This window comes from Aythya ferina (genome assembly GCF_964211825.1).
Source record: "Aythya ferina genome assembly, chromosome: 8".
Lineage (NCBI taxonomy): Eukaryota > Metazoa > Chordata > Aves > Anseriformes > Anatidae > Aythya > Aythya ferina.
This window is the reverse complement of record NC_140304.1, coordinates 16,334,879-16,359,699: the sequence shown is the minus strand read 5'-3', so window position 1 is coordinate 16,359,699 and position 24,821 is coordinate 16,334,879. Positions and strand designations below refer to the sequence as shown.

At 37.9% G+C, this 24,821-nt stretch overlaps 1 protein-coding gene across 4 annotated transcripts in view; it reads left to right on the top strand.

The window, feature by feature from the left end:
• HMCN1 (hemicentin 1) overlaps positions 1 to 24,821 on the top strand; it is a 213,607-nt gene that overhangs the window by 151,874 nt on the left and 36,912 nt on the right. For all 4 annotated transcript variants that reach the window (XM_084527348.1, XM_084527346.1, XM_084527347.1 and 1 more), the window contains exons 50-71: positions 32 to 205; positions 1,416 to 1,529; positions 2,873 to 3,018; positions 4,970 to 5,120; positions 5,861 to 6,064; positions 8,179 to 8,292; positions 9,106 to 9,293; positions 10,191 to 10,287; positions 13,261 to 13,422; positions 14,502 to 14,615; positions 14,751 to 14,953; positions 15,207 to 15,288; positions 15,419 to 15,550; positions 15,782 to 15,931; positions 17,333 to 17,492; positions 18,080 to 18,204; positions 19,760 to 19,943; positions 20,102 to 20,199; positions 20,630 to 20,908; positions 21,468 to 21,658; positions 23,267 to 23,348; positions 24,133 to 24,269. In XM_084527348.1, the coding sequence (XP_084383474.1) occupies positions 32 to 205; positions 1,416 to 1,529; positions 2,873 to 3,018; positions 4,970 to 5,120; positions 5,861 to 6,064; positions 8,179 to 8,292; positions 9,106 to 9,293; positions 10,191 to 10,287; positions 13,261 to 13,422; positions 14,502 to 14,615; positions 14,751 to 14,953; positions 15,207 to 15,288; positions 15,419 to 15,550; positions 15,782 to 15,931; positions 17,333 to 17,492; positions 18,080 to 18,204; positions 19,760 to 19,943; positions 20,102 to 20,199; positions 20,630 to 20,908; positions 21,468 to 21,658; positions 23,267 to 23,348; positions 24,133 to 24,269 (3,287 nt within the window). The remainder of the gene's footprint in view (positions 1 to 31; positions 206 to 1,415; positions 1,530 to 2,872; positions 3,019 to 4,969; positions 5,121 to 5,860; positions 6,065 to 8,178; positions 8,293 to 9,105; positions 9,294 to 10,190; positions 10,288 to 13,260; positions 13,423 to 14,501; positions 14,616 to 14,750; positions 14,954 to 15,206; positions 15,289 to 15,418; positions 15,551 to 15,781; positions 15,932 to 17,332; positions 17,493 to 18,079; positions 18,205 to 19,759; positions 19,944 to 20,101; positions 20,200 to 20,629; positions 20,909 to 21,467; positions 21,659 to 23,266; positions 23,349 to 24,132; positions 24,270 to 24,821) is intronic.

Genomic DNA, 24,821 nt, shown 5'->3' with positions numbered 1-24,821 from the left:
TTTCTCTGTTTGATGATTTTGTTGCTCCTAGTGTCTCCGGTCATTGTGGGAGCAGACAGCTATGGCAGTGCAGAAGAGATCACTGTTATCCTCAACAGCCCAACATCACTGGTTTGTGAGGCTTATTCCTATCCTCCAGCTACAGTCACCTGGCTGAAAGATGGTAATCCTTTAGAATCAAACAGAAATATCCGCATTTTGCCAGGTAATTTTTTTGTTCGTGTTGAGAACTAATGCAATGTTTTGTTCTTCTATTGTTTGGTTACTGCTACATTTTTTTAATAAATCAAGTATATTTATGTGAAGTGCAATATTTGTACCATTTTAGCACTGGCAATTCCATTATTTTTAAGTGCTTCACAACCGACTAATTACGTGTATTTTATTTGTGTTCAAGTATTTATCCTTTTGTTCCATAGAGCTAAATGGTGGCAAACAAGTTAATTGGAGTTACTAATGAATGGAAGTATCTTGAAATTAAGTGTGGGAATGAACTTGATGGAGAGAGAAAAACGGCAAAGCTAGTGATAAGAATGAGGTGTCATTTTTCTACGCATTTAGTAGTTTGCAATTTCTAATTTGTGGAGTAACTGTTACCTAAAACATCTATGGAGGTTGAAAACAGGAAAAAGCTTTACTTGTAACACTGAAGTAATGTACATGAACCAGTACTTTAGCATTATTAGCTGCAGCTGTTCATAGAAGGAATGAGTCTTGATATTGACAGCGAGGAAGTGAATTATTACATGGGGGGACAATCCTTAGGAATAGAGTCTGGAAAGAGCTGCAGCCAAATTAAACAGTGACTCATCTCTGAGAATGCAGACAATATAAATCATAAACAAGACAGTATGGGAAGGAAATTGATGGATATCAAAGTTGTAGAGGCCACCTGAAGTCTTAAATCCGACTGATTCATTCATATTTAAATTTCATTTCACATTGTAGCTGTTGCTTCTATCCATTCTGTGGAGAGAGAGTTGGGGGCCTATTTCGTATGAAATACTGCACTGAAAATGAAATGCAGTTCAGAGGCTCACATCTACCAATTTATGTTGGATATTCTGGTTTTGCTTAGTTTCAGTGGTAATGCCTACTTTTCCATTTTCTGTGAATGAAATGCAGAATCCTAAGTCACTTCTTTCTAACTATCTTCAAGAAATTTCTAATAAAAAGCTATGTTAACAGATTTTCCAAGATTTTTCCAACTAACAGGTGTTGTGATCCAAAGCACTGCTGCGAATTATGCACTCATTTATTGCAGGGTATACATTGTGGTAAACATTCAGTTTCTCAAGCTCATCTAAGGGTAGAATCGAGACCAAAGGATTGAAAATATGCTGCAGAAATTGTTTAAATAATCAGAAAGAAAAAATATAACTTGGACCCTATTAAGGAATGACCTTTTTTGGCAGGTGGTCGGACCCTGCAAATTCTAAGTGCACAGGAGGACAATGCTGGGAGATACACCTGCATAGCCACAAATGAGGCTGGAGAAACTTTGAAACACTATGAAGTGAAAGTCTACAGTAAGGAGATGCTTCCAATATAATTTTTTTTTGTTTGCATTCTTCCGTTTTTTTCATTGTTACCTATCCTGGTGCACAAAGGGATTTCTGTTAGTGGTTTTGTTTACCAAACATCTGCATTAGCTCATGTCATTTCTTGAAGAAAGGTACTTGAAAAGTTTGCTGTTGCATCCTTTACAAGTGCTGGTGTAGGGCCAAGAATCTTTGTACCACCCAGGGGAAGACATTTAAGAAATGATGAACTTCAGTTTCTTTTGAAATACTTTTGGTCGTGATTTTCAAATCAGGCAAATGCAGCACAATAGATGTGAGCAGAGAATCTCATGAGTACTGAAACTCTTTTAGAAAAAAAGGAGGGGAGTCATAACATCTAATGGAAAACTTTCTCGACTAAGGTAAAACAGGAGGATACTATTTTTATATCTTCCTGTAAAAGACCGTATGCACAAAAGCTTTCCCATTCAAGCTTTCCTGTCAGCACATTGTCCTTTGGGCATCTGTGCCTAATATTCTATTTTAATGCTCAAACTCTTCATTATGGGCTCAGTCAAGCATAGTTTCTCATCTCTCTCTTTTTTAATTTGCTAACCTTTCAGTCTGAATTGGAGTTTGGTTTGCTCCCTCGCAGTAACCATGCTGTTATTTTAATTACACAAAGTGTAATTACACAATAAGGCCCCATTGGACTAGGAATAATGAGAAGAGAGTTCGTAATTGAAGTATGACTATATAGCACCCCCGGCCCAGCCCCCCACCACTGCCATTGCAACTGTCAGCTATTATGGTACTATAAGCATTAGGGAGAGTTTAAGATATCACATTGAAGAAAAAAAAATAAATTCTTGAAAGAATTTAAAATAATTTCAGAGGTATTATGAGACCAGGCTGGAGGGTTGTTTAAGAATTTTGAAATGTTCTGTTTTCATTCTGATTTAGAACGAAACAAGATTTTGCAACATTGGGGTTTCAATGGAATGGAAATTTTGAGTTTTATCCAGCTACTCTGAGTGTGGACTTCGGTTCTAACATATGGTTCTGAGAATATTGGTTTCCATTAAAATGCTTTTTAATGACTGCAGTACACTGAACTTTGTAGAATTTAAGCCAAATGCATAATAAAGTGCTGTAGCTAGGTAAGGCTATAGTAGGTTTGCATGTCTACAATTATTGAACACGGCTGAACTATATTAACTGAGCTGTGGGAAAGAGCCAGATTATATGGGGAATGCACTTGGTTTTCCCAGGGTTATTGTCTGGGTTTTCCCTTTGTCCAGCTAGTTTTGAAATTCTGCATAAGACAGTATCTCAGAAAGGTCTCTCTCACTCCCTTTGTTTTTGTGCAGTTCCACCCACCATTAACAAGGGTGATAGCTCAGGGATGGGTCTCTCCCCTAAAGAAGTGAAGATCAAAGTAAACCACAGCCTTACCCTGGAGTGTGAAGCACATGCCATTCCTGCTGCTGCGATCAGCTGGTACAAGGATGGACAGGCCAGTGACTACTTCAATTCCTTCTAATGGGTGGATTTCCTACAGAAACAACTGCATATTCATTATCACTACTAATGAACATTCATGTAGCGCAGCACGCTCGCTTGCACTGCTAAAGTCAGTAGGAAGTCATCTTCCCTTGTCTCCTGCTGGCAGAATCACCCCTCGAGTCTGTTAGGATGCTTGCTGCTGGTCAGATCTTTGCAAATTGACCCTCGTTTCTTTGTGGGTGCCCGGCAGTACAACTGAGACATCAGCCATGGGGTTCCCAGGGCCTACTGCTGGCCTGTGCTTTAAAGAGGGAGGGCTCTACCTAGAAGTAGCATCCCGTGGTATTACCACATGTTGCTTTGCCATCATTTGTATTCCCCAAAGGCCTTGGTGCAGAATGGCCCCATGCTTGGTTCCTCTAATTGCTGCCCTTGCAGAAGTTGCAGAGAGCCTCCCACTTGGTTCTGGCAGAGCGTGCAAAGCCACAAAAGCATCTGGATCCTCTGCGAGGGGGAATGAGGCATGGTTCCTGCCACACGCAGCCTTCGCAGCAGCATCTGTCTGGAGAAGAAGCAGTTTTGAAGGGTGATGCCACAGAATCATACTGATATGTAGCCTACTGGGAGTTGCTATAAATAACAAAGAAACAGTACAACCCTTGTGTAACGAAGGAGAACATAACAGTTCTTGCTTTAGCTGTTGTTGACAGGGCATATATGTGGCAGACTGCTGCATCTCTGCAGCTGGACCAGCTCTTGCTGGATTTAAGGAGCATGCAGAAACAACCTGAAGTCACAGGAGAGACTGTGTATACACTCTGCTTGCTTTGAGCATATGCTGTAATTCTAGGCCCTCCTGGGTGTACTGATTATATTGCCAATGAGAATTGAAAGGGCCCCAAAGAAGGATAGTGGTTATAAGCAGCTTGCTGCCATTGACAGAGCACTGACATCCAACAGCTTTTTCTTGCTATGCCCTTGGGAAAATGGCTTCCATTCATATCTGTGGACTGAACTGAAGGCCATGAACTAGGTGACTCCCTAATGTGTTCCATTTTTGTTATTGAGAGATGTAGGTTATATTGCTGTAGTCTGTGTTGTCATGTGTGATGTAACTTGTAGGTACAGTAACATCTAATCCTGTGTATGTCTACTGCATCAGTTTTATGTTCACACCATGTCTTTGCTGTGCAGCAGATTATAGTGGTTGTGTCTGTAGGGTGAGTTAGATCAGGTTGTAAAACTCACAGAAAACTGTTTTCCATGTGTAGGTTTTCCATCAGCTCATCAGCTTGTCCAGTGACTTCAGGGATTGAGTCACCCTGCTTTAATCAGATGCCATAAGAGCACTTGCCAGATGAGGATGGCATTGCTCCTTTCAGCAGCAGCTAGCAGACAGGGTTAGGTGTGATGTAAAACAACATCCCCTTGGGAGACTAGCTACCAAGATTAGAAAAGTGTATATACACAGTGTCTGACAAAGATGAAAAGAAAACTGTCTCCAGTGTTAAGGGCTTGGGGCTTGACGAGAGTTACTCCAGGAGGAACAGCTTTTGGGCTGAGGGAATGAAGGAGGAGAGCTGGGCTTGCCGCTGTCAGGCAAAGCTTTCCTTCCCCTGCACCACCTATGGCCAGGGATGCCAGCCCAGGAGCACCTGGCTCAGGACTGCACCCCAAGCGGCGTCCTAAGCAACTGCTTCCCTTGCATGGATTGAAAGTGGGCCTTGCTGACAGCATAACCAAAGATTGAAGGATGTTTGGTTGTCAGTGCTATCAAACCAGAGGAAATATTTAAATTAAAAAAAAAAAAAGTTCTTATTCCCAGTATACTGCCTTAGGAAGGATTTTGCAACAATCAGAATTTGACCAAGAGAGATGATGTCATACTGCTACCACAAATAGGGCTATTCCTAATTTATGATTTCCATATTATTAATTAACATGTTAAAAATACATTACAGCCTCTTAAACCAGATGATCATGTCATTATCCAAGCCAGTGGCCATTTTCTGCAGATTAAAGAGGGTCAAGTATCAGACACTGGTCGTTACACTTGTTTGGCATCCAACATTGCTGGAGAGGATGAAGTGGAATTTGATGTAAATATACAAGGTAAACAGAATTCAAATAATAAAATTCCTGTTTTTTTTGGTAGTCTGAGCCTCTTTATTTATGTTCTGGAATGTTGGAATTCTTTATAATTTTTGTATCCTTTAGCCCTTCTTGGTCCATTGTAATACTCTTGTGTTCTGTGTGATTTCTATTGCATGTATATTTAGTTCATCTTTAAGAAATATGGTACTTGATTCTTCTTTCTTTCACATGTTGTGACATGGAGTGTATGTAAAATCAGTGGAATGCTGTCATAGATCTGATCTTCCTCTGCCTTACATGAAAAAGTTTTAGTTTAGCTTTTAAACTGAGAGGTTGTATTTTATTAATTGTGTCAGGTAGTACTTGGAGGCTCCAGGCATAAGCACCCAGTTGGCCTACACATTGTGTAAATACAAGACATTCATTAGTCATTTCTGAAATTTTAAACAAAATGAGAATTTGATTGAAAGCAGGTTGTTTGCTATTTAAATAATTATTGTTAATCAATACCCTCTGTGTCTTGTTATCAGGTCCTCTTACATTGTTATTTATTAGCCTCCATTCAGTAGATTGGTCAATTGCTTGTTCTGTTGAAAAGAACTAGAATTATCCTGGCTAATCTAAATGGGGGGAGCTTAATTTAATAAACTTAATTTTACTTACTGCTATTTAACAATTACAGTATCTTCTGTATCTCTTGACTTCATAACTAGTTGTTTCCACTGTAAAATTATATTTTTTTTCTTTCTCAAACGTAGTTCCTCCTAGTTTCCAAAAGCCTTATAGAGGATGGGAAACTGGTAACATGGTAGATACAGGAAGAGGTGGAGAAAATAAAGATGTGATTGTCAACAATCCCCTATCTCTGTACTGTGAGACCAATGCTGTTCCTCCACCAGTTCTTACATGGTATAAAGATGGCTATCTTCTGAGCTCTAGTGATAAAGTACTAATATTACCTGGTGAGTATTAAAATACTTCACACTAGGACCTTAAGAAGTGGTGTTTGGTACTACCATACAAATGCTTGTAGTAACTTTTCTCCATGAAAACATTGCATTAATTTTCCTTTCAGGCTTTCTTGACTGGAGAAATTTCTTTCCAGTGATCAGATTTAAGCAAACTGTTACCGTTTTTCATTTAAAATGCAGAAATGGTGAGGATGTGAGCACTGTTGAAAAATGAAATACAACAATATGTTGTATTTCTGATGTATTTCTAATTTATTTCCTTAATATGTTTTGCTTTGACAAAATTACAATTAAAGTAGAAAAGCCTCTCAACCAGGGACAGAGACTTGGAAATATTACAGTAGCAAAATCACCATGAGCTTCTACTTACGCAAAAGAGAGAGAGGAGCTAATAATTGGAAGCAGGGACATGTGGCCTGGGAAGAGTACAGGGGTGCTGTCTGGATGTGCAGGTATGGGATCAGGAAAGCCAAGGCACAGATGGACCTGAACTTGGCAAGAGATGCAAAGAACAAGAAGGAATTCTATAGGTACATTGGCCAGAAAAGAAAGGACAAGGAGAGTGTACCCCCTCTGATAAAAGAGAAGGGAGAACTGGTAACAAAAGACATGGAGAAGGTACTCAACACCTTCTTTGCCTCAGTCTTCCCTGCCAGTCAGGCTTTCCATGTCTCTTGTTTCCCTGAACCTCTAGGCATGAGCTGGGGGATCAAAGTCCCTCCCACCATAAGCAAAGAGCAGGTTCTAGACCACCTGATGAAAATGAATAGCTACAAGTCCATGGAGCCCAATGACATGCATCCCAGGGTTCTGAGAGAATTGACTGATGGAGTTGCCAAGCCTCTCTCCATCCTGTTTGAAAAGTCCTGGCAGTCAGGGGAAGACCCTGGTGACTGGAAAAATCACTCCTGATTGTAAAAAGGGTAGAAAGGAAGACCACTGAGCTTCACCTTTGTGTCTGTGAAGATCATGGAACAGATTCTCCGGGAAGCAGTGTCAAGGCACTTGGAGGATGAGGAGGTGATCCGGAACAGCCAGCATGACTTCACCAAGGGCAAATCATGCCTGACCAGTCTGGTGGCCTTCTCTGATGGAGTGACTGCATCAGTTGACAAGGGAAGACTGACCAAAGGGCAACTGCATCCTGGGCTGCACCAACAGAGGTGTGACCCGCAGGTCGAGGGAGGTGACTGTGCCCCTCTGCTCTGCCCTTGTGAGGCCCCACCTGGAGTCCTGCATCCAGGTCTGGAGCCCCCAGCACAAGAAGGATGTGGGGCTGTTAAAGTGAGTACAGAGGAGGCAACGAGGATGCTCAGAGGATGGAGCAGCTCTCCTACGAAGAAACGTTGAGAGAGCTGGGGATGTTCAGCCTGGAGAAGAGAAGGCTCTGGGGTGACCTCATTGCAGCTTTTCAGTACTTGAAGTGGGCACATGAAAAAGACGGAAATTGACTTTTTGCTTGGGCAGATAATGACAGGACAAGGGGGAATGGTTTAAAACTGAAAGAGGGGAGATTTAGATGAAGTGTTAGTAGGAAATTCTTCAGTCAGAGGGTGGTGAGGCACTGGAACAGGTTGACCAGAGAGGCTGTGGATGCCCCATCCCTGAAGGTGTTTATGGCCAGGCTGGATAGGGCTTTGAGCAACCTGATCTAGTGTGTGGTATCCCTGCCCATGGCAGGGGGGTTAAAACAAGATGATCTTTAAGGTCCCTTCCAACCTGAGCCATTCTGTGACATAATTCCATGGTATGATAATGCTGAGTACAAAAAGGAAGGTCTTTCTGTGCAGAGGATGATTTTGGGTAGCATCTGTGAAGAAGCACAGTGCTAGAGATAACATCTGGCTGTGAGTTATTGAAGAACATTATTCTTTCCTGTGGAATTAATTACTCTTTTCTAACATATCAGTATGAACATTCCTGAATTTAAAGTATCTGCCAGTACAGAAAGTAGCTCGGAAATAAAAGTCTTTAGTTACTTATAATTCAGAACAAATGCTGACCATTCATAATTTTGCCTGCTCAAGTCTCTAGTGAAATGTGGTGTGGAAGTGATGGAAATGGCTCGATTTTACATTTAAATCTTAAATGGATTTATCTTCCAGGAGGTCGAGTGTTACAGATTCCACGGGTACAGGCTGAAGATGCAGGGAGATACATGTGTGTCGCAGTAAATGAAGCTGGGGAGGATTCCATTCATTACGATGTCCGCGTGCTCTGTGAGCTTTTCTGCTTTTCTTTTTTTAATATGTTTATATAAGTTTCTAGAGTTTTGTAGAAATATATAGAATTAGATGAAGACATTGGTCATATTGTTAGTTCTGGATGTTTTTCGGTTATTGTTACAGGAACTCAATTACATTAGGCCAAGCATGCTTCACTTCACTGTAAAGAAAAGTGTATGTAGAAGTCCTGGTTTTATCTTGGTATCTCTTATTTTCTATCCAGTTTCCATTTCAAAAATTTGACTTGTTCTAGACTTTTTTCTCCCCTGATTTTCATCATGATTTTCTAAAATATCTGCAAAACTCCCAAAGTCAGAAGGGAATTGATGATTCAGATCCACCATTGAATGCCTGTAGAGTCCATTTTGTATGATGGATTTACAGATATTACACAACAAATCTTGTGTAATATTTATATGTTGTTTGTATTGCCCCTTGATGTAATCAAGGTTTTTGCCTTTATTTCTATTTCTATATCTATCACTGAAAGCACTGAGTTATTGTTAGGAAGAACGGCCTGCCTTGGAAATCCTGCTTTGTTCTGGCAGCAAAGAACCTAACAGATTGGCTGGAAAATGAGTTTTCCCTCCTCTTTATGGTTGCTGTGAATAAATGTAGCTCTCCTGCAGTCCCTTGAATTATACGGATTCTTTTGAGCTGAACTATTCTTGGGATTTTATTATCTCTCGCTGTAGTCACTGAAGATTTCACTGTTTCCTTCTGCAAACCCATTCTCTGACATCTTAAGAAAAATACCTCTGTAACATGCTAAGTCACAGTATTCTTATATGTTTTGCTCTTTTCTAGTACCACCATCCATCAGTGGAGCTGATGGTGATCTGCCTGAAGAAGTGACGGTACTTGTGAATAAGGTTGCAGTGATGGACTGTGTCGCAAGTGGCAGCCCTTCTCCAAGTATTACCTGGCAGAAGGATGGCCACCTTCTGGCAGAAGATGACAAACCCACATTTTTATCCAATGGAAGAAGATTACAGGTAGCTCTAAGTGAAGAACATAAAGAACTCTTTTAGCATCACAAACAAAAATCACCTGTAAAGACAAATCTGTTCAGATTTGTTGAGTATGTGATTATGGATGGTTTTTTTATGAGGTGCTGAAAACCTAAGGAGTTTCTTTCCCTTGTCCCTATCCCTCAGCTGCTTATTCCCATTCCTCTGTAGCTCCCTCAGTTGTACTGACCCAACTGTTTGTGGTGTCATGCTGTGAACCACATCAATGAAATCACTCGGTTTAAAATAGCATTGGTTTTTGTGGAGAACAACATAGTGCTGCCATCTTTATCCGAGCATTTAATTGTGTTAAACAATTAACACATGTTAAACTAATTAACAATTGTGCTAAACTAATGGTGTTTAATTATTGTAAAATTTACTGGTTTTTTAAAATGTATTCTGAAGAACTGCTCCCTTCCTATCAGTAGATGAAATTGAATCAAACTATTAAACAGTTAAAAAGCTGAGCTTAATTCTCTCTGTTTTCATAGCATGATCTAGGAATAGAATATAAAATGTAAAAGCCATATGGAATATTAATATTTTTATTTAAATATTTTTGTGAATATTATTTTTGTTATTAATTTTGAATGAACTTAATGGGAAAGGTACTACGGTGACCTTTCTGGAGGTTTGAGATGCACAGTTTTGCAGAAGAGATTCTGAAAGGAGTAGCATCATTGAAAGTATCATCAGTTTTCAGGTAGACTTCTTCATAACACTACAAAGGCATTAGCTAAAAAATACAAATCAAATAAACAAACCTGTAGACTTGTAAGCCCCAAAGACCCTTGGGGTCTCTGGGGAGACCCCAAAACTTGATGTTCTGACAATGTTGTCTTATATATATTGTCTCAACAACAGTCTTCTTTCTCTTAGATTTCGAATGCCCAAATAACAGATACTGGCAGGTATGTCTGTGTTGTGGAAAACATAGCTGGAAGTGCCAAGAAGTATTTTAACCTAAATGTTCATGGTAAGTATAATAATCCATAATTTGATGTATTTTTTTTCCAAATGTTAGTTCAATTTGAATGTTTTAGCAGAGCATTTAGGTACATTCTTAGCTTTATGTGTGTAAGTCACCATATTGCATGTAATGGAAATTCTCATGTACTAGAAATTAAATACAAGTTTGTAGTACCGTGGCAGTACATTGCTTTTGCTACCCCATCTTTATAGGTAGAAATTGTTATTGTGTGTGTATGTCATGTAGGTGTTGCTAAGCCCTATGATTAAGAATTACAAACAGGTTGAATAACAGCCTGTTTTGATTTGTTTAAGAAGAATATTTTTCAAGAAAGTTATGATTAGAAACATAAACCAAGGAGATGAAGCATTGTAAAACCTTATGTATTCTCCTGTTTCCTCTTTTAAGATTCCTTTATATTCTTTTTTATTGCTGTTGAGTTAGAGCAAGGTTAAAATAAATTTGTGCCTTTGGTGTCACAGGTCTAAAACAAATATAATCAAGAAATTAAAACATTTTTCATTATTTTAAAAATGTTTCTCTACCACCTTCCTAAACTTTTCTGATAAGTTCAGAAGATCATGTTAATTCTAATTAACATTTCAGAGTTAACCGTAACTTCCCCTTTTATTTCCGCTCACTCTTCATCCCACCACTTTAACCCCTCCATTCCAAACTGAAGATCAAATAAGCATTACTCCCCCAAAGTCAGCAGCACAATTGCATTTTGAAACCTACCAAGGAATACTGGCAACTAAATTTTTTATCTGCTTTCACAATATAGTTTAGAGACGTAGAATCATAGGATGTTTTGAGTTGGAATGGACTTTAAAGATCATCTATTCCAGCCTCTGGAGTTTTCTACATATGATAAGGATCATTTCTCATATCCTTGTTAGCTAGCTAATCTTAGAGTTACACACTAGATAGAAGGCAAGTGCAGTCTTCTCTGTCTTATTTGAGTGTAGTCCCATAATCCGAGACATCTGATGATTTAGGTTATAACGTACAAAAGAAAAAAATCTTGCAGCAAATTTACATTCTAAATGAAACAAATTACAGTGCTTTTTTCAATTCAGTGATTTAATTTGCCAAAAAATAGTGTTATCATGGAAAGAATTTGCCCCTATTCTCTGAGAGGTTCTTTTCTTTCAGTGGAATCTACCCAGATTTCCTGATGCTTGAGCTTTGTTTTTAAATTTAATTTCTTGACATTTGTGTTCTAACTTAAATTTATTGTCTTTAAAATATTTGTTTATAATGGCCATAGTCTAATAGTGTCATTTTAAAATAAATATTTGTATGAAGCTTCTTTGATTTCTAGCTCAGCAATATTACTAATTTGCGGCTATTAATCTTTGAATGCAATTTCATGTGAAAAATTAGACTAATGCTGTTAAGAAAGGACTACCAAAGGTGAAGCACTGATGGAAGTGTATTATCGTTAAGCAGCATGATCTTTGTTTTCCCAGCATCAGAAAAAAAAAAAAAAGGTTATTTTTTTTTACTATTTTTATGTTTTTAACATAATTGCTTTTGTAAAATTAAAGTGTATCAACTTATCTTTAATAAGTTGAAAAATTCTTATCTCCAAGATGAGTAATAAAACCTTAAAAATAAAATTAAACCTTAACAATCCTGAAAATAAATAAGCGTCCACTTTTAAAAATTCCTGTCTCTAACAAACAATAAACAGGCCATTTTTTACACTGAATGCTAAAATTGAGCCCATTACTGCATCTTTATGCACATAAAAATACTTTTGTATATGTGCATTACCTGCGGTGGTGCATTTATGAGTGCTTTGCTTACACAGTAGAAACCTGCAGAATTTGAAATGCAGTTTAAGCAAAATTCATTAAAAGGTAACTTAGATTTGGCCCTTTTTATTTAATTGTCCACTGTCTTGCACTGCCAATAATCACATCTGTGGGAAAGTAACTGTAAAAGGAAATAAATATAAATATCTATAAAATGTCATCAGATCCGAATTCTCCATTAATTTTAGTGAACTGTTTTATACTCGTTATTAGGGAAATAACCCTCAGATATTCCATGCTGAAAAATATGGAATGAACTCTCCCATTTCCATCAACTCCTCTTGTTTCTGTTGTGCCACAGAGGAGCAATAAACTTGGCTTAATGACTGCTTTGTGTCATTCAAGTGACAGAAAGCAGCTGGAGTATTTCTGGTGGGTATGATCCAAAATACTTTAACACTTCTGTCTTTGAAGAAGAGGATTCCATGTGTACTTTGGAATGACTTTTCCACCCGTTTGAGCCAAGAACATGCTTTTGCTTTCCTCTTAAGTGTTTCATGTATCCACACTGCAAAAACGTGGAAACTAAAACTTGGGGTTTATTAAAAGGAAAAGATTTACAGTTATTTATTTTTAAATAGTTATTGTAAAAAGGTCAAATGTCTAAATAGTCTTCTCTTTAACAGCAGTGGGACTTGGAAGCTTAAAAATGCACCCCTATGAGCAATGCATGTGTGTCAGAATTTTAAACTGCTTAGCTCATTATTTACACAACAGGTTTGTCTGGTTAAAAAAAGTACTCTGGTTCTCTATAATGGGAAAATAGTATATTTCAGTAAGAACAGGGAAAATACTATATCAGCAAGAAATGTTGCTTAGCCCTCTTAGATATCCTGACAAAGTAAAATTTGCCCTGCCTTGTGTAACAAACATTCTGTGAATACATTCTTTTAAAATTCATAATACTTTGATCAGGAATTGTAAGATCTTTTAGAGGTCACTGAACTTTCCCAAATTCCAAGCAGAGAAGAATTGTAGATGAAATTGTTTCCAGATACATCCAAAAAGCAGAGGATCCATTCACAAAGTGTGAAAGATTTTTGCAACTTTGCCCTTTGGCAAAGCTCAACAATTCAGCTTTATTTTAGTAGATCAGCATCTTGCAGAATATTGTTTGCTGATGCTGTGAAAGATACTATTGATGTATTTCTCTCTGCAGTTCCTCCAAATGTTGTTGGTACTAATCCTGAGAATTTGACCGTGGTGGTGAATAATTTCATCTCTCTGACTTGTGAGGTCACTGGCTTTCCACCTCCTGATCTCAGCTGGCTCAAGAATGGAAAACCTATCAGTTTGAATGCTAACACTTTTATTGTGCCTGGTGAGGAATCTCAGCTATTTATACAGCCTTTGTACTGGACTTCTGTCTGTTTTGTATTAATAAGGGTGACAGCCATTTATGGAGCTAATATATTCTTAGTATTATTCCAGTGAGTAGACAAGACACTTGGCCTATTGTGTTTTTAAAGCATTTAATAATGTCTTGGCTGTTGGATGGGTTCACTTCTAAGGAGAACTAGCTCTGACTGAAAGCACTGAAATAAACTGTGTGAAAAAGACTGTTGGGCAAGTCACGTAAAACAGAGGTCCTCTGATAGAGGTATCAATTAAAGTTGAGGCACTTTGATTCACCTTGCAAATAAATGATCAGAAGTAGTGATGGAGGCTGGGATTAGTTTTGCTGGCTTAGATGGCAAAAATTAACAACCCTCCTATTAATTCCATGGGAAACAGGGTGAACCCTTAGTGACTGCTGAATTCTTAGGAAGAAATCCTTGTATCTGCTATCTCCTTACTCATTCAAAGTTCCTCACTCAATTAGATGAGTGAGTGTGTCATTTCTACTCCTGCTGCTTATGTTCAGTCCAGAATATCTAGATCCCTTGCTGTGGTGCTCAGTCCTGTTCTACAGCTATTACTTGGCTGGGGGCTGTGTTACCAGCATGGACTAAAGTGCAGACATGGAACTTGCTTAAAGGCAGCAGAGGCATACGTGCAGTTTAGTAATCCAGGTGCAGACAGTAGCTTTGCAAATGGAGACAATTGATATATAGGGAGTAAAGGATCAGATAGTGACAGAGCTTGGGGAAAAGAGCATAGTTAAGTTAGCAGAGAGGGTTTAGCAACCATGAAATAAAGAGGCCTTAAAGGTGTGTCAGTGGTCCAAACTTACAGTTAACAGCACCAGTAAAAGACCCTAAAATTTTCTTCTTTGATTTTTTTATGGATAAATGAAGCTTAAAAAACAATGGCAATTGTGTACATTTTTAAATCTGAGGCTAATTTGGTGCCTATGTTGGACCAGTCTGTTGGACACAATCTGTTGTCAGTTCTGTTGTCGTATTTGAAATTGATACCATAACCACAGAATAAATATCAACGCTTCTCTTTTTACTTCAGGTGCTCGGACTCTGCAGATTCCTCGAGCCAAACTATCAGATGATGGTGAATACACTTGTGTTGCCAGAAACCAAGCTGGGGAAAGTCAGAAGAGGAGCTTCCTAACTGTCCTTGGTTTGGTTTTAGTTTTACTATTTTCCTAAGATAATATCTATTGCTTAGAAAATGCAGTATTTTGTTTTTTTTCTTAGGTTGTCTTTTTCCCTCTCACAAAACAAAGGCAAAAATAACTCTGAGCTTCTTCTACAGTCCCCCCAAGCATCAAAGACCATAGTGGAACCTCACTGACAGTGCTCAACGTGAGAGTGGGCACCCCGATGATGTTAGAGTGTGAATCCAATGCTATCCCACCACCAGTCATCACCTGGTACAAGAACAGGCGTATAATTTCAGAGTCTGCAAATGTGGAGATCTTAGCAGATGGGCAAACATTGCGAATCAAGGGTGCGGAGGTAGGTCAGGCTTGTGGGATGCTGCATCTGCCACTACTCCACTACTGTTAAGCAATTCTTTTGTTCTTTATGGGTGTGTTCTACTAGATGTATGTAGGAGATACATTTGCTGGAGGCCTTTAATTCTGTGAAAAGGATTTTGAGTTGGCAAAATCTGTTAATATCTCTATACTGTAGAATTAATATAAGATCTACATAATAAGCTGGTTTTGTTTTATATTATTTTTAATTTTTTCTTAAATTTTTATTCTAGGTTTCTGACACTGGCCAGTATGTGTGCAAAGCCATAAATATTGCAGGACAAGATGATAAAAATTTCCATCTTAATGTTTATGGTGAGCATACTCCATACTATCTTCAGTAGTCATTATTATAATGTCATAGATATTGTAGAGCAGATAATTCAAAATCAATTTACAAAAATATTTGGTAAGCAAACTATTCAGACTTCCATTCAATTTGTAGTGCCACCACATATAGAAGGCCCCGAACAAGAGTGGATGAATGAAACAATCGGTAATTCCATTACCTTCGTGTGTGATGCTACTGGAATTCCTCCACCGAAACTAGCCTGGTTTAAGAATGGAAAACCACTAGGTAACATTCCTTCATACTCTTTCCTGCTCTTTTTTCCCCCTTTGGAGTACTGCTGTGCAATTTGTAGTCTTTTTTTGTTGTTGTTGTTGTTCATCTGTCTCTAGGTAGACTCTTACATTAAGTGATTGGAATCTTTTAATTTTGTTCTGAAATTTTGATGAAAAATTTTCTCAGGATATGTTTACTCTTTGTGGCCTGCTTTGGAATGACCACCTGTTTACATATTTTCAGAAAATTCTGATTCTCCTGAAGTTCATATTTTATCTGGTGGAAGCAAGCTTCAGATTGCTCGCTCTCAGCTTCTGGACAGTGGGACCTACACATGTATTGCCTCAAATATAGAGGGAAAAGCTCAGAAAAGTTACATTCTTTCCATTCAAGGTAAGTCATATGAGTGCAGTGGGCAGAATTGGTTAGTAATTTTTGAGTATGATGCTGTATCTGTACTAGAGACACTGAGGTAACATACACAGAGAAGTGGAGAATTTGGATCAGTATTCCTATCATTTGCAACCAGTGGGAAAAAAATGGTTAGAAGATTATATATCTAGTGAGAAATTTGCATGAAAAAGAATATTATTTACCTCTCATAGTAGGAGAACTTGAAAGCTGTCAGGAACTGACACACTCTGTGTGTTTGCAGCTGATCACATCCTTCCTTCTGCTGATCACTGAAGCTTCACTGGTTAAGTGTGGAACAACACACATACATGGTGTTCCAGAAGCAATAATACCTGTTGCCTTTTTTCCTCATAGCAAACAGAAGGAGATAGAAGTACTGGAAGAATTTTCTTATTAAAAAAATAAATTATTTCCTCAGTCAAATAAGAAACCCCTATTTGTTAGGGAATTGTATATTTCTTGCCTCCCTATACATCACTCTTATACTGCAAGCACCTCTACTTTCCTCTGTTCTTAATGACTCATCCCCATTAATTTCACTAGCCTCCCATGTTCAGTAACACACTGCTTGTACAGCATCTGCAGCTTTCTGCTGTGGTCCCTTCCTAGGCCAGCAGTTGCTGGTTGGGGAAGAGGCAGAGGAGCTGTGAGTTGTGTGTGCCAGCAGGTACAGATGTGACAGCTAGCCATCAGCAGGCCACACAGATCCAGTGACTGTTCAAAAGAGCAGTTGTTCTGTGGGGGTACTAGTTCTTGTGTATCCCTGTCTACATGCCTGTTTACCTCAAGTTTAGGAACTGAATATTAAGCTACTTGCTTCATCTAATATGACTTAAATTTGACAAGTGGGACCAGATAGCATGACAGATAGCGTGACTGTCATTCGTGTTCTTTAGGAGAACAGACTGAAAATGGCTTGCTGGTTAGGGCGGAGCAAGTGGCTCTCTGTTGATGGGAATATGATTGTCATTGATGCAGTAGGGCATTTGACTGTGTACTAAGCATATGCTCAAGAATTAAGCTGGCATTTTGTTGTTAGTGTATTGTGATGTTGCGTGAACTGGGATTGTCATAATGTTATTGTCCATGTTAGTCAGCCTTGTTTGAGCAGGTAGGTAGATGTTAAATAAATAGCAAGTATTACATGATTTCTGTAATCTTGTAAATGAGTGGGTTTTAGAAATGATTAAAGGGGCTTTGAACTTATCTTCACAGAACTTCCTCTAGAAACAAAGTAATACTATACTCTCTAAACTAGTTTTGTGTTGAAGGTACTACAATAATTAGTAGTAGCACTAAGCTACTGCAGCATTACTTTTTATAGCTTAAATTATGTCTTTTGCTGATGAATGTTCTCTTCCTACCATCCTACATTCCTAGTTCCTCCTAATATTGTCGGCTCTGAAATGCCTAGTGAGGTCAGTGTCCTGCTGGGAGAAAGCATCCAGCTTGTCTGCGATGCTAGTGGTGTTCCCACACCTGTTATGCAATGGCTTAAAGATGGAAAAACAGTTGCCAGTGATGATTTACAAAGAATAAGGCAAGTAAAAATTAGCAGGTACTGAATTATTTTCTTGTATAATTTAAAATACGAAGAGTGTAAAGAGGACAGGAAAGAGGAACCATTCTTTAATTCTAGGGTCCTAAAGTGTGCTTAAAGAGGGTCTGAGTCCTGGTTAGCCAGGTTAAGAACATCATCTCCCTCTTCATCTTTTATCATTCTAGTATACTTTGTTACTACTTTGATTTTTTTTAAATAAAATTATACTGAGATATATATATATGATATCTGTTTTTTTTCTCAGTTAATAAGTTCCCTGAAAGTTCATCAGATTAATTCAAATTTGTAAAGCTCTGCAAGTTCCATTAAGTTCTTTTGGAGGGGAAAGATCTTGATGCTTTTTGTTATGGATTCTTGAAAAACCTGTTTGGAATTAAAAAAAAAAAAAAAAAAAAAAAAGCTTCCTAGCCTATCTCTAATAAATAATTTACAGAAAACAGTGGTTCTCTAGTGAAATTCCCAAGAGGATAGAGGGAATTGATTTAAATGTACAAAACTGAATGTTTATTTGCTAGGTCATAATAATATATAAACAAATTCACCGTGTTTTATGACCTTCCTTGCAGAGTAACTCCAGATGGCAGCACATTAACCATTTTCAGAGCTCTCACTTCTGATACAGGAAAATATACTTGTGTGGCTACTAATCCTGCAGGAGAGGAAGATCAAATTTTCAACTTGAATGTATATGGTGAGTTTTCACAGATGTGAAACTAAAATCTGGTCCATAATCCTATGAGTGCCTTTGTAAGTGCACTCAAGAGAGGGCCAAGAAAAGAATGCCTGTCTTCAGGATAATACTACATGCACATTTCCAATTTCATGTACTGTAGATATCACAGTATGTTACACAGGATGTTCTGTCAATGACAAGATTATTTAAATTGCTGTTAAATACGTTTTAGGATAAACAGAAATTAGTTTGTTTGGTGTATTTTATAATAGAGGAATTCTGCTTTTGGTAATTTTTTTCTTGCTGAGATTCACTAGGGGCTGATTTACCATGATATTCCTTTTTTTTTTTTTTTTCTGTTAATCAATTTGCATTAATTCTTGTCAAAGTACATCAGTAAAACCAAAGTAATAAGGTAGAACACTAATTGTTAAAGGTTCCCTCTTCCCTGAGAAATAGATTATTTAGAGTTTAAAAGAAATATGATATAGTTTGGGATGAAATTCTTGTTTTCTTACACAAAATTATATAAAGAAGACAGCATAATTCTTCTTTGCCATTGTTGTATGTGGACATTTTATTTTTTGCAAAATAAGAACCTGATGTGCTGTGATTAGTGTGAAAAAGTTCTGCATAGGAAGCATTTCACAGAGGTGTAAGCATGTGTCCCAGTTATACAGTGAGAGTCAGCATTAGTTGGAATGTGAGTATGAGAAGAGTAACAAGATGACCTTTAATATAATAAAAAAATAATACTGAAAAAAGTACCACGTCACATCCCTATACAATAGTGGAGACTGTTTTGGTCAATTTGTATTGGCTGAGGCTCAAGCAATCATCAACTTAAGTCATCTTACCATGCAACTGTAATGGTGTGCAATGGGATCCTAAGTCAGTCAGAGCTTGGAGCTGCATGTGCCTGGACCTTCTTTATAAAGTGAGTCCCTTTTTGCCCCCAAGACTTAAAAGGCTTTCAGACTATAAAACCAAACAAAAAGACAGCTAAAAACAATGTTTTTTTTAGAATCATGATCCAGAATACTTAACCAGTCATTTTGAAGTTTTCTGTATACTTTAAAATTGTCAGCCTATACATCTAGAAGTTAAGCTAACTTTCCTCCTTTGTGATTCTAGCTTTCATGTTATTTAAGGTTCATTGAAGTAGATACCTTTGGTAGCAAATTGCAAAGTCCCATTAGGCCTTTAAGAGGTTCAACGCATTCCCTCCAATTCTTGACCACTTGCTCCCCTCTGAAATGCCATTTTTTCCCCATGAGCTTCAGGCTCTGAGCCCAAAGATCTCATTTGCCACAGCCAGCACAAATAAGAGGGAGTGTTATAATCATTCTACAGTGCATCTGGTTTTAAATATGCAAGCAAGTATTTATTAATGCTCAATATTATTGTTAGAGGTTTTACTGTTAAAAAAATTGGGGAGCCTCTTCTTTCTTAAATGCCTGTGAGACATTAGGTGCAAGATTTCATAGGCTTCCTGGTATTGCAAAATTACATATATGGAATGATTTTAAGAAGCAGTCTTAACATCTTCCTTTTCAACATTCACAAAATGTAGTTCCTCCAGCAATAACCAATAATAAAGGTGAACCAGAGGACCTCACTGTTCTTTTGGACACCTCCATAAATATTGAATGTACTGCTACTGGAACTCCATCTCCGCAGATAAACTGGTTAAAGAATGGCCTTCCTCTGTCTGTCTCCTCCCAAATCAGGTTGCTGTCAGCTGGGCAAATTCTAAGGTTGGTTTTCATTTATTTTAACATAGCTAGCTGGATTTTCTGTCTTTTGCTAGCTAGCATTGTTGGAAGCAAGAGTAAAATTTGATCCAAACCATGCCATAATAAAAGTGTGATACTGTATTCCAGTTACAGCTCAACTAAAATGATTTTCTCCTTAGACTTGCCCGAGTGCAGATATCTGATGCTGGTGTGTACACTTGTGTAGCATCTAGCAGAGCTGGAGTGGACAACAAGCATTACAGCCTTCAAATTTTTGGTAAGTTTCTCTGAAAAGCTATATGTAAAAAATCTATTGCTCAGTTAATTTCTTAAACCTAATCTTCTTTTTTCCTTCTCATAAACACAAAGTTGCAGACATCCACAAGTGTTTCATACTTAGATAATCATTAGAAATACATTCACTTTTTTATGTTTGTTTGTTTGTTTGTTTGTTTTGTTTTGTTTTAATGCAGTATTTTAACCCTCAAAGAGTTCTTACTTGAATTGGCACCCATGAAGTGTCACAGGTGTTTTTTTAGAATGAGTAATAAAGTACAATTTTCAAGTGAATTTTAACTCAATTACTTAATATAAAATAAGGAGTGCAGGTGATGAGACGCAAAAGGGTAGCTGCACTGCAGTTATTTTATATTCAGAATTAACTATTGTGTGTACTCTGTGTGAATCAGCTCTTTGTTTCTCTGCAGTACCACCAAGCTTGGATAATGCTGGAGGAACAGAGGACATGACTGTAATAAAAGGCAGTTCAACCTCAATGAAGTGTTTTACTGATGGCACTCCTGTCCCTACTGTGTCCTGGTTTAAAAATGGAAATCCTCTAAGCCTTGGAGCTCACCTAACTTCAAGTGACCAAGGAATGGTCCTTCATTTTGTAAAAGCAGAAATTGGTGACACAGGCAAATACACTTGTGTAGCGTCCAATGAAGCTGGAGATATCAGCAAGCACTTTTCCCTGAAAGTGCTGGGTAAGGTTAACCTGTCAGCTGAACAAAATGCAAGCAGTAAATGAGTATCTACTCAGGGCAACATTTCAAAAATTGTCTAGTGATAAGGGAGTATTTTCAATAAACATCTTCTGTATTTAATAAGACAAATAGGATATGGAACATACCTAAAGATGTTTGTGTAATATATGTATTTTTACTCAAAATCTCAGGAGTACTGAAATATGCCAACTAGCAGTAAAGTGATTTGCAAAGTAATTTCATATAAACAAACAAATTGGGTTAGTGGAAATTCAGCTTGACAGGTTGATAGCACAGCTGAAGGTACAACAGCGAAGAGATAATAAAAGTCTTTGCTGATACTATGTAAATTTTTTTTTCCCTGGGATTATGAAAACATTGACTACTAAATTAATTTCACAAAATGTGCAGATTTCTAAACAGAGGCAGATGGAAATCATGATATACCCAGTTGTACAGCCAGGCATAATACTGATGCAGACTAATTCTATAAATTCTGAACACAAGTTGGTGAATTAGGCTGAGTCAGTAAACAACATGAATGTTTTTCTTTCTGTAGAGCCTCCTCACATCAATGGTTCTGATCAACCAGAGGAGCTCTCTGTGATTGTCAACAACCCCCTTGAACTTCTTTGCATGTCTACTGGCATTCCAGTCCCCAAAATCTCATGGATGAAGGATGGGCGCCCACTTCTGCAGAACGACAATGTTCATGTCCTAAGAGAAGTGCTTCGAATAACCAGTGCTCAGGTAAAACATTTGTTTCAAAACAGTCTCAAAAGTTTTGAAAACATTTTGTTTCAAAACAGCCAACCCTAGAGGAGTGTACAAAATTGTCTGCTATTAGGGCTGTCCTAAGAAAGGTCCTCAAAAACCTCTATTCAATTAATCTGCTTGCATGTACAGTTGGAGAATATATTTTTCAAGCCTTGGCCTAGGAATTTTCCGTACAGAACAAGCAGTAGTATTGTGGGTTAAGAGTGACCAAGTACTTCTGCCTCTTCTGAGCATTATTCAAGTTCATTCTTTATTTATTGCTGCTTTCTCACACGAAGAACAATCAAGTCTAGGGACTTGTGCCTTTTTCTGGGTTTATTTCTCTTTTTAGTCTGTGTCCGTAATCTTATATTGTTGATTTTCTGCCTGTTTGAATCTTGTTACTGTCACTTGTTTTTCTTCTTCCATATTTTATAGTTCTTCCTTAGCCTTTCTTCTTTTTCAGAGAACTGAGATTTTCCTAAGATTTATTTTCTTCTCACATGTATAGGCCATAGACTGCAGGGGAAAAAATGCCTTTGCAGCCACCTATGTTATAAGTTAAATAAAAATAAATAAAGACAATACAAAGGCTTTCAGATTAATTCAGGCAATAAAAGAGTCCATGGAAAAGTAACTTGCACAGAACTAGACCACTAAACTAAAGCTGTATTCAGCTACACTCAGCCAGGCTGAAGGTCACCAAACACAAGTGGGATGGGGCTCAGGAAGAAGGACGAGCAGTTTGATTCATTTGAGCTGGTTTTGCTTCTAAAGCAAACACTTTTCATCTTTACAATGAGGAGTTTACAGGACAGAGAAAGCATAAAGACATTTTAGGATATGTGCATAATAAAACTTCCTTAGTATCCAGAACTGACCTTTGCATACATGTAGATGCATACTTACAGCTGTTTCCTTCTTCATTGATCAACTATAACAGAAAGTATCACAAAGAGAAGAGGTTCTTCCTGGAAGCAAATTACCCAGAGAGATTATTTAGAGCCCTGCTGCTCCTAAGCAATCTCTGTACCATCCTACCATGGTAATAGAAGCAAGTTTCCAAGAACTAGAGAAGACAGGTCTACAGGGAGACCTTATAGCAACCTTCCAGTGTTTAAAGGGTGCCTAAAGGAAAAATGGGTAACCTACAGGATAGACTATCAGGAAATTTAGTGACAGAACAAGGAATAATGGTGTTAAATTAAGCAAGGGTAGGTTTAGATGAGATACAAGGACGAAATTCTTCACTCAGAGGGTGATGAGGCACTGGTATAGGCTGCCCAGAGAAGCTGTGGATGCCCCATCCCTGGAGGTGATCAAGACCAGGTTGGGTGGGGCTTTGAGCAACCTGATGTAGTGGGAGGTGTCCCTGTCTACAGCAGGGGGGTCGGAACTACATGATCTTTAAGGTCCCTTCCAACCCAAACCATTCTATGAGTCTAAGAACTCTTTTTCATTTATTTTCAGACAGTTCTTATCTGTTGTCTTTACTTTTAAGTGCTGCCCTTTAAATTTTGCTGTCCATGTTTATATTTCACTGTTTTTCTGAATTGTTCCCAGATACTGCAATTCTTGCTGAAGTTGTCCATGTGTTTCTAGGTGGAGGACACAGGAAGATACACATGTGTGGCATCTAGCCCAGCAGGAGATGATGATAAGGAATATTTAGTAAGAGTGCACGGTAAGTTTAATTTAGGCAAAAAATATTCCTCAAACTGTAAACTCCTAAGGTATGTAACAGTATCGCAATTTAATGGCTAATGTATTAAAGAAGAAATACATGTTTTGAGAAAATGATGTTATATCATATGATAACTAACATTTCTGTATAAGATTAAGTATTCTAAACTTGATGAGCAATTAAAAGGGAAAGTTCTACCTGATTTAATCCAAGTCTTGTTTTTTGAATAAACAGGAAGGTTACAGATATCAATAATCGACATCAGGGGTCATTTGAACTGAGTTTATTATGCTTATTAAAAAGAGTATAAAGTGTAATGATGTCCATGATATTAGTTTTTCAGTAGAAAAACTTAAGAAATCTATTTACAAATGAATACATAAAATGTAGTGTCAGTTAAGGTAGAATACACCAGGACTTATGCAGTTTTACAATACGACTAAGGTTTCTTCTTGAAGGTTATAGCTTCCCTGTTTCTTGACGGAGAGTTTATGGAAATTCTGTGATCCCCACTCTGCCTGGCTTAAATGCTGGTGCCTTCACTGAGAATGGACTTTAAATTAATTTGTCACAGTAGTTTCCAGTGTGTGATGTAAGAAACAGGTTCACCAGTTATACAAACATGGTGTATTTAACACAAGTATTGACGAGCAGAACTAATCAGTGGTACTGTAGCTTTGTCTTTATTTTAAATATTGAGAAATAAAATCAAATTTTTCAATTAATAGTTTTAATGGTGGCTCATATCTGTGGTGTTTGTTTTTCTTCTTAATTTTTGTAACAGTTCCTCCTAATATTGCTGGTACCAGTGGTCCACAGGACCTCACTGTGTTGCAGAACAGGCAAGTTATACTGGAATGCAAGTCAGATGCTGTACCACCTCCGACAATCTCATGGCTTAAAAATGGAGAACTTTTAGAGGTACAGGAGTTATATTATTTGTATTAGTTTGTTGCTCCCTTTAATTTTTACACACAATGCTTGAGGTTTCTTATTCTGTTCACTTGCTCCTTCAGTGCAGTCAAGTTACAGTGCCTTGAATTCAAGCTGAGTTGCCCCAGTACAAATACAGTTAGTCCTAAATGAGTACCTGAAGCTAGCAAGCATGTGAAGTGGCCATCCCGCTGTTACTTGTTCTTTTTTCCTTTAGGGGGATCCCTTGCTCCTCCTGGATCCTCTGAACAATCCTAGAAGCCTTCGGTATACTCCTGAATGGCTTCCCAGGAAAGGTAGCTGAGAGAAGACTACACTATATATTTCCTTTGGGTATATTATGCATCCTCATATTCTAGTAGCATTTAGGAAGGAATTAAATTTCTTTACATTGGGGAAAAAACAAACCATGGATTGCTAACCACCACGGGTTTGTATCAAATGCATCTTTTTCACTCATGGTTCCATGTAGTGTCATATAAGGCATTGAGTCCTTGGTGGTTGAGCAAGATGAGGATAGTTTAAACAGAACGGTGTTGT